General features: G+C 42.9%; 1 protein-coding gene and 1 long non-coding RNA gene across 45 annotated transcripts in view; one reads left to right on the top strand and one right to left on the bottom strand.

The window, feature by feature from the left end:
• ANK3 (ankyrin 3) overlaps positions 1–13,373 on the bottom strand; it is a 411,799-nt gene that overhangs the window by 134,467 nt on the left and 263,959 nt on the right. For all 42 annotated transcript variants that reach the window (XM_072129790.1, XM_072129792.1, XM_072129800.1 and 39 more), the window contains 3 exons: positions 10,373–10,477; positions 7,592–7,690; positions 7,131–7,229 (listed from right to left, as the gene is read on the bottom strand). In XM_072129790.1, the coding sequence (XP_071985891.1) occupies positions 7,131–7,229; positions 7,592–7,690; positions 10,373–10,477 (303 nt within the window). The remainder of the gene's footprint in view (positions 1–7,130; positions 7,230–7,591; positions 7,691–10,372; positions 10,478–13,373) is intronic.
• The window catches only part of LOC140105759 (uncharacterized), a 244,894-nt gene that overhangs the window by 182,767 nt on the left and 48,754 nt on the right, over positions 1–13,373 (top strand). The gene's annotated exons all lie outside the window — the stretch shown is intronic.

Raw genomic sequence — 13,373 nt, 5'->3', positions numbered from 1 at the left:
GTGGCATAGACTCAAGATGTCATATTTCACTTATAACATTTACCTATCTTCATTTTTAACTGCAAAACATTCAATGACATAAATGACAATTTAGTAGAAGAAAACCCACACATTTTTTTTACTGTAGATTAGCCTATAATTTGTGTTGGTAAAAACGTATACTTGCTGCTTTAGTAAACAACCGTGTTCCCTGTAATAAAACAACTGTTTATAATCTATTCTTATAGATTGTATTGATAAGGATTGTACCACTCCTCAAGTATTCCTCCTAGAAATGTATTAATAAATAGACAATTGGGTGTTACCAGCTACACATGCAGTACTCATTCTATCCAGAGTCCAGACCCTATGGCAAGATGAGTAAAAGATCTTTCAGGAGTGTAACATCTAATTTTTGCCCTGTTGTTCATCACCAAAAGTTTTTTGGAGGGGATTTATCATGTGCACAAGCTATAGCAAATGCTGTAGGTGTCCCCACCCTGGCCCCTGTGCGCCACCTCTCCAGTCACTTGGAGGTAGGAAAACCAGATAAAATGACGCAATTGCTGGCACTAGGAATTGCAACTATTTCATGGCTTGAACGCCATGATAAATTCCCCCTATTGATTTCAAAATGGGACATTGAATAGGGGCTAGCAATCTGATTGGAGGGGGTCTAAATGTTGGTAATACCACCAATCACCAAAACGGAGGTCCTGTTCCCTCTAATTGAAAGAGACATTGGGGCACATTTACTTACCCATCCCATTGACTCCGCCGATCCGGAATGTCCGACGAGGATTCAGAGCTGGTGCAATTCACTAAGATTGTGGGGGTCATTTACTAAGGGCCCGATTCGCGTTTTCCCGACGCGTTACCCGAATATTTCCGATTTGCGACGATTGTACCTGAATTGCCCCGGGATTTTGGCGCACGCGATCGGATTGTGGTGCATCGGCGCCGGCATGCGCGCGACGGAAATCGAGGGGCGTGGCCGAACAAAAACCCGACGGATTCGGAAAAACCGCCGCATTTAAAAAAAAAATGTGTTGCGAAAATTGCGCTTACCTTCATCCAGGATAGGCAGGTGAATTTCAGGGCATTTCGGCGCGCTTCCGGGAACTTCAGCACAGCAGCGCCACCTGGTGGACGGCGGAGGAACTACCTTCATAAATCCCGGCCGGACCCGAATCCAGCGCAGAGAACGCGCCGCTGGATCGCGAATGGGCCGGATAAGTAAATATGCCCCTGTGTGTCCAATTTCCTGCATGTGTCACTTTCCCGCTGAGGTCCGCCGGACGTCCTTCTTCCCGATGCATGCGAGTGCTGATCTTGCGACACAATTTGATTTTCAAATTCCGCGGTTTGTCCGAATTGGTCGGGTTGTCAGACGGCCATGCCCCCCGATTTGTGTTGCATGAAAGCCGGTGCCGATGTGCCACAATCCGATCACGAGCATCAAAAACCGGGGACAATTCAGTGCAAAACGGAAAAATTCAGAAAACCCAACGGAAATGTGTCCGACGGACCCTTAGTAAATGTGCCCCATTGACTCTCTGTTCAATACTATGTGAGCATCAGAATTTCACATGCACAGCGCTCGGATATCTCCAGCATTATCCTAGACAGCAAAACATGCAGGATCTGCCGCTTGATTTATCAAACATTATTAGTCATTAGTGAAAACAGGACCAACGTTCCTGTGACCAATGGGGGTCCCCAGTGGTCAAACCCCCAGCGATTAGATAGCTGCCACCTATCCTGTGGAAAGGGAATGACTATATAATTTGGGACAATCACAGTATATTAACCTTAAAGGGAATTCTTCCAGAACCTCAAGGGAGATATAATTTCAAGCAAAAACCTAATGTTCCAATCAGAGGCCCAAAAGCAATCAGCCCCAGCCCCCCGACTCTTTAGAAAAAGTCAATGCAGACCCTTTCCAATTTCCACTTCAGAGGCAGATAAGATAGGCTATTAATCCCCTGAAATGGCTGTGGGTGTTGCAGCTGTCATCCTCACATTATACCGGCTTCCTCACACAGCTGAACAAAGATCTGAAAAAAAGCAACCACTGTACACGAGCTGGAGGTCACGAAGGTCCCGGCTGTGCGGGATTCTCTGCACTCCCTATGAACTCATGGAGAAAGGTGGGAATAGACATTGTATAGATTCTGAGCTGCTCCCAACTTAACCAAGAATGTTTTTTTTTGTTTTTTCTCACTTATCCTTTAAAATGTAGTTGACTGTTCACTCTCACTTTCTCATTATCTATTCAGACCATGTAACAATGCAGTTTGCACAAATGTACTGAAGATACATAAGTAGCAGCTCTAAAATCATCTCAGCAGAACCTGCCACTCCACCACAGCTACTAGAATCCTTCAAGGGTATTCTCAGCTCAAAAAAAGTCATGATCGGTAAGGGTCTGACCCCTGTGACCTCTACCGTTCCTGAGAATGTTCCGGGACCAATATACTGCATTAAATGGGGCTTCCTCTACAGACTTCCATAATAACAGGAATCCCATCAGCAAAGTTGGGAGCTGCAGTGTGACCTCAAAGGGTAAAATAAATGGGGTTGCAGATAGAGCCGGCATTGGGGGGAGGCAAAGTGGGCATTTGTCCAGGGCACCCTGTCCTAAAGAGGCCCAGCGCATGTGGACTTTTGTGGGCAGAGGATGTATTACTCTTTTAATACCCCTTAGATCAGTGATGGTAAGCCTATGTCACGGGTGCCGGAGGTGGCACTCTGAGCACTCCCCGTAGGCACCCAAGCACAGAGTTTCCAGACTCAAACTTCCTCCGGCAGTCCCTGGCCACCCAGGATGTGCTGTGATCAGGGCTATTTTAAAGCTACACATCCTTAGCTGCCTGGGACTACAGGAGGTGCAGACGAGGTTGCGTTATTATTGGAGCTCCTGCTCTAGGCCCCGCAATTCTTCCTGTTCAGGGGACCCTGGAAGGAAGCTACAGTCTGAATTTCTCCTTTTTCTTGCAACTGTTTTGGTGTCCTCAGGACGCTGATACAATTAAAAGCCTTGACAAAACAGGTAGCAACTTGTTACCACTTAAATTGGGATGTTGGCACTTTGCATTTAAATAAGTAGGTTTGGTTCTAGTCTGGGCTCTCGGTCTCTAAAAGGTTTGCCATTACTGCCTTAGATGAATGCCGGGTGAAGTTGCTTATTATCTATCTCCTGTATATATATATATATATATATATATATATATCTATCGATCTGTCTAGTTATCTATCTCTGATAATTTGTCTATTTCCTATCTTTTTATCTATATATCTTCTATCTATTATCTATCCATCCACCAATCAATCTTCCATCTCTCTTCTACCGTATATATCCATCATCTATCTATATATAATTACTTTGTATTTATGCAGCTATACATTTATCATCCATCTTTAAATCTGTATCATCTTTTATATATATCTTCTATCATTTTTATTTATACCTATTATCTATTTATCTCCTATAAAATTCTCCTACAGTCCCATATTACAGATTGTAGTTTACAAACAGTAGTATGGTAAGGGCAAGTGTTAATATTGTGCAGCAGGGCTAAAGAGAGAAATCTTTCTGAATGTGACTGATCATAAAATACCGTATATACTCGTGTATAAGCCGAGATTTTCAGCACAAAAAATGTGCTGAAAAACCTCGCCTCGGCTTATACACGAGTCAATGATAAAAATAAATACATTAATACTCACTCTCCGGTGTCCCCGATGTTCCTTGCGGCTCCCGGCGGCTCCCGATTCCTGTCGCGGCTCCCGGCGGCTTCTTCACTCTTCACTGGCCGGGAGATCGCGCTGGCCGTCGCACACTGTGATGCTGTGCTGTATACTACTGCAAGGGGACTGTGCTGTATACTACTGCAAGGGGACTGTGCTGTATACTACTGCAAGGGGACTGTGCTGTATACTACTGCAAGGGGACTGTGCTGTATACTACTGCAAGGGGACTGTGCTGTATACTACTGCAAGGGGACTGTGCTGTATACTACTGCAAGGGGACTGTGCTGTATACTACTGCAAGGGGACTGTGCTGTATACTACTGCAAGGGGACTGTGCTGTATACTACTGCAAGGGGACTGTGCTGTATACTACTGCAAGGGGACTGTGCTGTATACTACTGCAAGGGGACTGTGCTGTATACTACTGCAAGGGGACTGTGCTGTATACTACTGCAAGGGGACTGTGCTGTATACTACTGCAAGGGGACTGTGCTGTATACTACTGCAAGGGGACTGTGCTGTATACTACTGCAAGGGGACTGTGCTGTATACTGCAAGGGGGCAGGCTGTATACTGCAAGGGGGCAGGCTGTATACTACTGGGGGGCAAGCTGTATACTACTGGGGGTTGGCTGTATACTACATGGGGGCTGGCTGTATACTACATGGGGGCTGGCTGGCTGTATACTACACCCTCGGCTTATACTCGAGTCAATAGGTTTTCCCAGTTTTCGGTGGTAAAATTAGGGGTCTCGGCTTATACTCGGGTCGGCTTATACTCGAGTATATACGGGTAGTTTAGTTTTGCCCAAGGCCCCACTTTGTCTAAAACTACCCCTGGTCGCAGATAAGACCCTGTTTTCCAGGTGCTGGACTATATAAGCAATATAGGTTACCCCTATTTTATAGCAGTATATAAGAGAAGCGTTGATCTTGCACCAGCTCTTTGTACTTCTACTCTGTAACTTTTTTCTCTAGCCCCCACTCTTTCCAAGTAGATTTTGTACTTCGCTTTGGCTAGGACATCTAATATGCTAGTTAGACTACTATGAAATGGGCAGTGCCAAGCTCTCTACTCCAGTTGAGGACAACCCGCTGCTTGTTATAATTAGACCATCATATAAGATGGTTGGGGGTGGTTTCTCACCAATCCTCAATGTAATGGGTCATCTTGTTTAAATTTACACACCATGCATTAATGCATAGCTGTGAAGATTATTGCAGCTTTGTTTTCTTAAAGGGATGGGGGGCCCAAGGGTCATGACCCCTTAAACTGTTGATCAGAAAAGTGCTGGTCCTTACCAAAATGATATTCATGGTCTATCCTAAACAAAGGCTTTCATAAGTGTAAGGCTACATTTACATGACGATGTCCCCGCGCTGCTCATCCCCGCCCATCTCCATAGCATATATGGCGTACAACGCCGTATTACATGTGTATTACTTCTCCTGTACGGTGCCGTGCGCCCATTGCTGTCAATGGGGGACAGATATACAGCGTATACACGTCGACCATATATACGTCCACCATATGGTCGTGTGAATATAGCCTAATTCTGTAAAACACTTAACGAGAACCTACCACCACGAGTCTACCTATAAAGGTAGAACGGGTGGTAGGTGGATGTATGGGACATGAGGATAGCCCTATTTAGAGCTAATCCTCACGTCCCCGCTATCTTTTAAAAATCTTTAATACCCAAATATGTAAATTTTCTAAAGCAGCTACTGGGGCGTGTAGTAGCCGGACATGAGGCTACACGTCATGGCTACTCCAGGCCCTAGTAGCCTCTTTTCTTCTCCCACCCTCACATCTTCGGCGCGCAGCTCCTTGTACTGTGCGCCCTTGTCCGAGAAGCCAGGGTTCTGCGCCGGCTTCTCAGACGAGGGGGCGCAGCTATGACCACCTACCACCCGTTCTACCTTTATAAGTAGAATCGTGGTGGTAGGTTTCCTTTAAGTAAAACCCTGTGAGTAATGTATACAATGAGTATATATACACACAACTATTATGTGCAATCCTGCAAGACAGTACCTTAATGCTATAAGGCAGTGTTATGACAAACCAAACATAAGAAATGTTTCTGGCGCTTGATACAGGGGTGATTACAGCAGGTAGGATAATAAATCGGGTTGATATTGTATGTGAGTAATACAGTATTCTTGCTAATCCTAACTTTTTGATACTTGTAGAGTCCTCAGTACTGCACATTGCACTACTGTATTTGAGACAATGAAGAAAACAAAGAATATTTTATAACTACGGTATTTAGAAAAAAATAATAATGAAAGGCCGTATTGAAAAATGCCTCGATGTCACGTGACTTGTGTCCATTTAGATGACTGAATATTAATGTAGCCCACATAATGGCGGTCAGACATCTCCCACACTGCGCCTGGTTCACTTTTGTTTTGTTGCTGACATGACGAGATTTTCCATATTTGTAGTAATTTATGATACATTTCTGACATTTAATTCTCAGAACTAATTTCGAGCACTAAACAAGACTAAAACTTTTCTAGATGACTTCAGGATTACTGCAGTGTGCTGACATTTCCTGAATTATCAAATTATTTTGCCACAAATCCCTGAAGTTGTTCCACACCATGTCTATATTATTTTATGACAAGTACTATACAGGCAGTCCCCGATTTAAGGACGCCCGATTTATAGACGGACCTCTCTGCCCCCTGTGACCTCTGGTGAAGTCTCTGGGTGTTACTTTAGTCCCAGACTACAATGATCAGCTGTAAAGTGTCTGTAATGAAGCTTTATTGATCATTCTTGTTCCCATGACAGCAGAAAATTTAGAAAATGCTATTGTCACATGGACACATTGGGGCATATTTACTTACCTGTCCCTGCGCAATCCCCGAGGTGCGTTGTCTGACGATCCTGCACAGCTGCCGTGATTCACTAAGATCGTGCACCCGATTTCCTGCATGTGACGCACACCCGCTCCGGTCCGCCGGACTTCACCCTCTTCTTCCTGGTGCATGTAAGTGCTCGGTATTGCGACACAATTTAAATGTTATATCCCGCGCCTTGTCCGAATCAGTCGGATCGTCCAACGGCCCGCCCCAAGATTTGTGTCTCGTGAAAGATGGCGTGATTGCGACACAATCCGATCGCATGCGTCACAATCCCCGACACGATTGCCGAAAAGCCGGAAAACCTGACGAAAATGCAGCCGCGGGACCCTTAGTAAATAAGCCCCATTTTGTCTGGAGCTACAAACCTGCTACTGGGCTACTGCCTGTAATAGATGATAGTTTTATATAAACATTGTATTGGCTTTCTCTGCGGTAAGAGTAGAGTTTTAGTATTGGAGAAGGATCAAAGCTATTCAAGAAAAGCAATACACATACAATACACATTACAGGGATTGCACAACTTACCTGCGACTGTGCATTGACATTTGCGCCATTTGTTACTAAAACACGTACGACCTCTGTTTGTCCAGCCAACGATGCTATGTGAAGAGCTGTGTTTCCTTTCTGTAACAGGAAACATAAAGAAGTATATTATATATTTTATATAGGATAAAAAAAAAAATTGCTGTTATACGGTTATTCAAAAATTAATGTTAAGTCCATTTTTTTTGTGGATCAGTATTATGACCCACTATTTATCAACCAATCACCTGCTAAAGATATAGGGATTTTGCAGGCTCAAATATAAGTAATTTATAGCGGAGCAGCACCCTACAGATTATGCTAGCAGGGCGCTACTATATGATCGGAGCAAGAAGTAGATGGGCCAGATGGCAGAACTGGTAGTTATGATACATAGTATGAACATTCTTGTCCAGTGGGCTAGTGCTGAACCCATGGCATATAAAATAATGTAAGCCGCAAACCTTGGTTGCCGCATCCACATCGACGCCTCGTTGGATGAGTTCGGAGACTATTTCTACATGTCCTTCTTTGGATGCCAGATGTAGAGCGTTCAGTCCATTCTAGTAACAAGAAATATGCATTATTATTAAACATGACACATAACACTAACAATTTATTTTTTACATATTTCTTGACATATAAATCCTCAACATCACTTATCTCAGACCTATCCTCAGTCCACTGCCCAGAACTTCACCTCTCTCCAATAAAAGAAATCTTATCTCCTGGTAACATAGATCTGTAAGTTTTACTCAAACCTTCAAAACCTCAAGAGGTTGTGAACCGGGACATAGAACCCCCATTGTTGCTGTTTTCAGTAGTGGGAAATCCAGTAATCAGACACTTATCCCCATCTCCTTCTACTCTATGTTATGGTCCCTCATGTCTCTGTCCTGGGAATCCATTTCATAGATACCAAAATAATGGTTTCCTCTTAATATTAAGAATATTTTTAAAACTAGAAACACTATGCCAGTGGTGGCGAACCTATGGCACGGGTGCCAGAGGTGGCACTCGGAGCCCTTTCTGTGGACACCTAGGCCTTTACCCCAACACAGAGTTTTCCAGTTAGGACTCAAGGCTTTCTCCGGTGATGCAATACAGCCATGCTCGTGCACAATTTTAAAGCAACATCCTTGGCTGCCAGGACTACAGGAGGAGCGGGAAGGGCTGAATAGAGATGGATTGTCATTTGAGCTCCTGCTCTGGGTCCCCTAATTCTACCTCTTCAGGGGACCCTGGGGGGAAGCTACAATCCAAATTTCTCCATTTTTCTATTGTATTGGTGAACTCAGGACAGCAATACGATTAAAACCTGTGGTACAGCTGGGATCAATAAGTTACTGCTTACATTGTCATGTTGGCACTTTGGGACTTACAAGTAGATTTTGGTTGTAGCTTCGGCACTCTGTCTCCAAAAGGTTCCCCATCACTGCTCTATGTTAACCCTTAAGCACACCACAAAATAAGTGTACATTGTGGAGTGGTTAAGGCTATATGTATAGCGCTCACGGGCTCTCCATACAGAGCAGGGGCACACGGACACTACATTTTTGTGCTCATACCAAACAATGGCCGTGACAGCCTGGAGGTCCAAAGTCCATCATTCAACAGCACCTAATGCAATCTGCCGTAGGCAGACTGTAATAGGTGAGCAGGACATTCACAATTATACATAATTATATTAGCCATATGTATAAGTGATCTTAACCCTCCAGGGTTAAAAAAAAAATGGTAAAACATTTTTAAATCAATGATAATAATAAAATTATCAAAACGCCTGATCAAAAAATAAAATAATTATCAAGTACAATATAAGCCACAACTGAAAAAAAAGTCAGAATCTATGAAGTAAAATATAGATATATAAAAAAGTGATTAAAGGGGTTGTGTGACTATTAGAAAAAATTGGCAGAAGGGCTGGGGACAGGTTTTAAAAAAGAATAAAGCTTCACTTGCCACCTCCGGCACTCCCGGTGTCCTATGGTGCGTCCGAGCCGCACCCTTGTTTGTTTACAGAGCATGGCAGCTCCGCTGGGACAACAAATGGTGAGCGTGCCATGTGCCCAGAAGCAGTAAACAAACAGAGGCACCCTGACGGACCATGGCATAGGACACTGGGAGCACCAGAGGAGGTGGTTAAAGCTTTATTTTTTGTTTTTTTTTAAAGAAAACACTCCCTAGCCCTTCTGCTAAGTTTTTTAATAGTCAGACAACCTCTTTAAAAGGTCATACAATTTCCAAAACGGTATCAATTGAAACATTGGCTCATCCCGCAAAAAATTACACTTTACACAGCTAAGTAGTAAAAAGTTGTCAGAAAACCGTAAAAAGAAAAAAAAATCTGCAAATCCTTTGACAATTTTTTTTTAAAAACTATATAGATTTGGTATATCCGTGATCATACTGATCCAAAGATTTGACACTTGGGCGGCACAGTGAAAGCCGTAAAAATGAAGCACTTTAAAAGGACCTGTCACCTAAAAAAAATGCACTAGGAGCTGCCAACTATAAAGTAAGCGGCTCCTAGCGCTATCCCATTTTAAGCAGTGATAAACTTTTAGCTTTAGCAGAACTCTCCGATAAAGCTAGCAGACACTGCTGCGTAGTACAATAGAAACGCCGGACCACGCTCAAAGTGGTCCAGCGTATTCATGAGGGGGCGGTCCAAGGTTTTGCCTCTTCCCCGGTCAGCTCCTCCCACTCTATAAGCCGGCGGTGACTGCCAGGCTTCATGCGGCAGTCACAGCATCCTAGTCCCGCCCCCTCATGAATACGCCCGACCACTTTGAGTGCGATTCGGCATTTCTATTCTACTACGCGTCAGCTGGCTTTATCAGAGAGTTCTGGTAAGGCTAGCAGTTTATCACTGCTAAAAATGGGCTAGCGCTAGGAGCTGCTTACTTTAGTAAGAAACTTCTAGTGCCTTTAATAAGTGACAGGTCCTCTTTAATAAATTACCACAATTGCTTTCTTTCATCAATTTCTTCCACATTGCATGGCATAGAAAATGTTGCCACTTAAAATTACAATTTGTCCTGCAGAAAACAAGCCCTTTCAGAACGTCCTCATACACATTACCTGATTAGAAAAATAGTTTCATGCTAGAAGTAGAAGATTGGTTGAAAATTATGAACATAGAAATATTTTTATTTTAAATACCATGGTTTTTTTTGTTATTATACTGTTATTGGTAAACTGTGAGTGTGAATATATAATTATAGAATTGGATAACCCTTTACCTGATTGCAGACGTTGATGTCCACACCATTCTTCAGATAGTCTAGAGCCTTCTCTAAGTTACCGGCTCTGGCAGCTCTCAGGTAACTTGCACTTGTGTCTGACTGCTGCAAGACAAAAAAAAAAAAACATACTAATTATCATCTGTTTATAAAGAAAATCATATAAAGGCAATTTCGGAACAGAAAGAAAATCCTGAAATAAAGCAAACACTATGGCAATAGAGGAATATAAAGACCATTGAGTGAGCAGTAAGGATCTTGTCTGCTCTTTTCTGAGGTTCATAACTTGATTTAGTCCGATGGCAGATTAAGGTTTGCAGCTGGACAACTTCCCTAAATAGACTGTTTTATTAACTGGTTCTTAAACGCATGTACATGCAATCCAATTGGTGAAGCCCCATGCTATGCTGAGCACATTATATATAGTGTCCTATCTGCAGTAAGTAGATTAAACGTAGTGCCCTGTCTGCAGTCAGCATATTATAGAGCAGGAGGAGCTTAGCAGATTATACAAAGTATCCTATGTACAGGGAGCATGGTATAGAACAGAAGGAGCTAAACAGATTGTGGATACTGTCCTATCTGTAGTCAGCATATTGTAGGGCAGGAGTAGATGAGCAGATTGTGCATAGTACCCTTTCTGTTGGCAGTATGTTAAAGAGCAGGAGTAGCTGAGCAGATGAATCATATTGTACTATCTGTAGTCAGCATGTTATAGAGCAGGAGGAGCTGAAGAGATTTTACATAATGTCCCTTCTGTAGTCAGTATATTGTAGGGCAGGAGTAGTTGAGCGGATTATACATAGTGTCCTACCTGTTGGCAGTATGTTAAAGAGCAGGAGTAGCTGAGCAAATAGATCATAATGTACTATCTGTAGTCAGCATGTTATAGAGCATAAGAAGCTGAGCAAATTGTACATAGTGTACAATGCAGTCAGCATGTTATATAGGCAGGAGGAGGTGAGCAGAACAAAATCTAGTTTGCAAAATCTATGCTTTAACATGCTTAAAAGGGGTTGTCCAGTTTCCACAAATATATTTTAGTTTTTGTATAATGAAAAGTTATACAATGCACAATTATACAAGTAATACAATATACAGAATAGGGCCTAACTTGCTGATCGGTGGGGGTCTCAGTGATCCACAGATCACCAGAACAGGGGGTCCAACAAGGTTCTCAGGTACCTCTGTAGGACCCGTGGTCGTTCCTCAAGATGAATGGAGCAGACGGCCGCCGCATGTCCATTCTGCTCCATTAATCTCTATGGAGCTGACGGAGATTGCTGAGTGCCGCACTCAGCGAATGGAGCAGAATGGTCATGCACGGCCGTCTGTTCCATTGATCTTGGAGAGCAACGATCAGCAAGTTAGGCCTAACTTACTTGGTGGGAAAACCCCTTTAACCCTTAACTTTGTTTAGACCCAGTTTACATAGTGCAGTTGTGGTTAGGTCTTTATGTTTTCTGTTGTCAATTAATATGTTTGATTTATTTTATAGATATACTTCTATATGTGTATACAGCTTGTATACAAGTGATAATGTCTATACACAGGCTTCTTACTATAGAGGCTAAACACATCCTCCCACACCATCATTAGATTTCGGATGATTTACGCCAGTAGTCCTCATTAACAATATGCTCTGCATAGAACACATGGATTCATATTCTTTATAGACGTTTTGCCGATTCTTACATAGATGTTTATGTTTATTGCGCACACTTCACCAGACGCCATGGTAGCGGTTCACGCGTCCGCCCCTTCTCAATAAGGCGATTGTTTCAAAAACAAAATACTCAGCATCGCTGTCCTCCTGCTTTGGGACAGAAGCCAATTTAATGTGCTGCTCAGCACAGAAAGAATACACAAGAGGTTAGCAGTCAATGAACGACTAAAGTGCACCATAAATCTGAATTATTTCTCCCAAAAAATTCTAACTAATCTGATCTTCCCAATAAAATGTTCTAATAGTGCAATTTTAAATCAAATGTCTGATGAGACTACACCTGAGAAATCCGATCAAGTTATGATTTGGTTAACAAAAACTGTCCCGAAAGTGGGGTAAAGTAGCAGCTAGTTGCAGCTTCGTTGTTAATAGATCATCAGCAAGTGTGACCACTTTATAAAAGTACAAGTTCTGGCAGCTTACTCAACGTGAGCATTCAGATATGTACATGCCAAGGAGGAAAGCGATCAGCAGTAATAAGGCCATTTCCACAAACTCTGAAATCCATCACTCTACAGCGAGTACGGTAATATTATTCAGAAAACAGAAAACATATAAGACCGTTATCCACCCAACAAATTTACCGACATATCAGAAAAAAAAATCCAAAAACTACATCTTAGACTCTACAGGCCTCATTTAGTGTGATAAATGTTCACGTTCATGACTGTACATGCCAGTGCAGCTTAAAAGGGTTGTCTGGGAGCAGAATTTTTTTTTTTTATGGGAACCAGGTGGTGAAAATATAATTTATGTCCTTGTTTGGCGCAGCACCTTTTATCACCACATATACAAATTATTTTGGTATACAGAGTAAGGCCCAAATGCACACAAACTTATGGGGGGCGTATGTACGGCCGCAAATATTTGGCTGGACGTATCTCCCATAGTCGTCTACAGCGCCCGGGCTCGGTATGGTGAGCACAACAGGGGCTCACAGCACTGACATGTGCCCGTCCAGCCCTAGCCGTGTGGGACACAGAGATATCCAACTGTACAAGCTAATACACTGGGATGTGTCCTTCTGTTCCACCCCTCCAGCCTTAAAGCAAGATAGGGGGGTGAACATCCGGATGTCTACCAAGTGATGTTACTGTGCTTATATGGACATATGGAGCATACTGCATCCATCCTCTATAGGCTTCAATGGCCTCCGCTGAGCTTACATGTCACTCAGCAGGAAACAGCAGGATGAAAAGACAGAGCAAACTGCATCTTTCCATCCTGTGTTTTGCACAGTGTAAGATGTCTACTGTGCAGATGGAGGAAAATACA

Source organism: Engystomops pustulosus, chromosome 11, assembly GCF_040894005.1.
Source record: "Engystomops pustulosus chromosome 11, aEngPut4.maternal, whole genome shotgun sequence".
Taxonomy (NCBI): Eukaryota; Metazoa; Chordata; class Amphibia; order Anura; family Leptodactylidae; genus Engystomops; species Engystomops pustulosus.
This window is presented reverse-complemented; position numbering and strand designations above follow the sequence as displayed.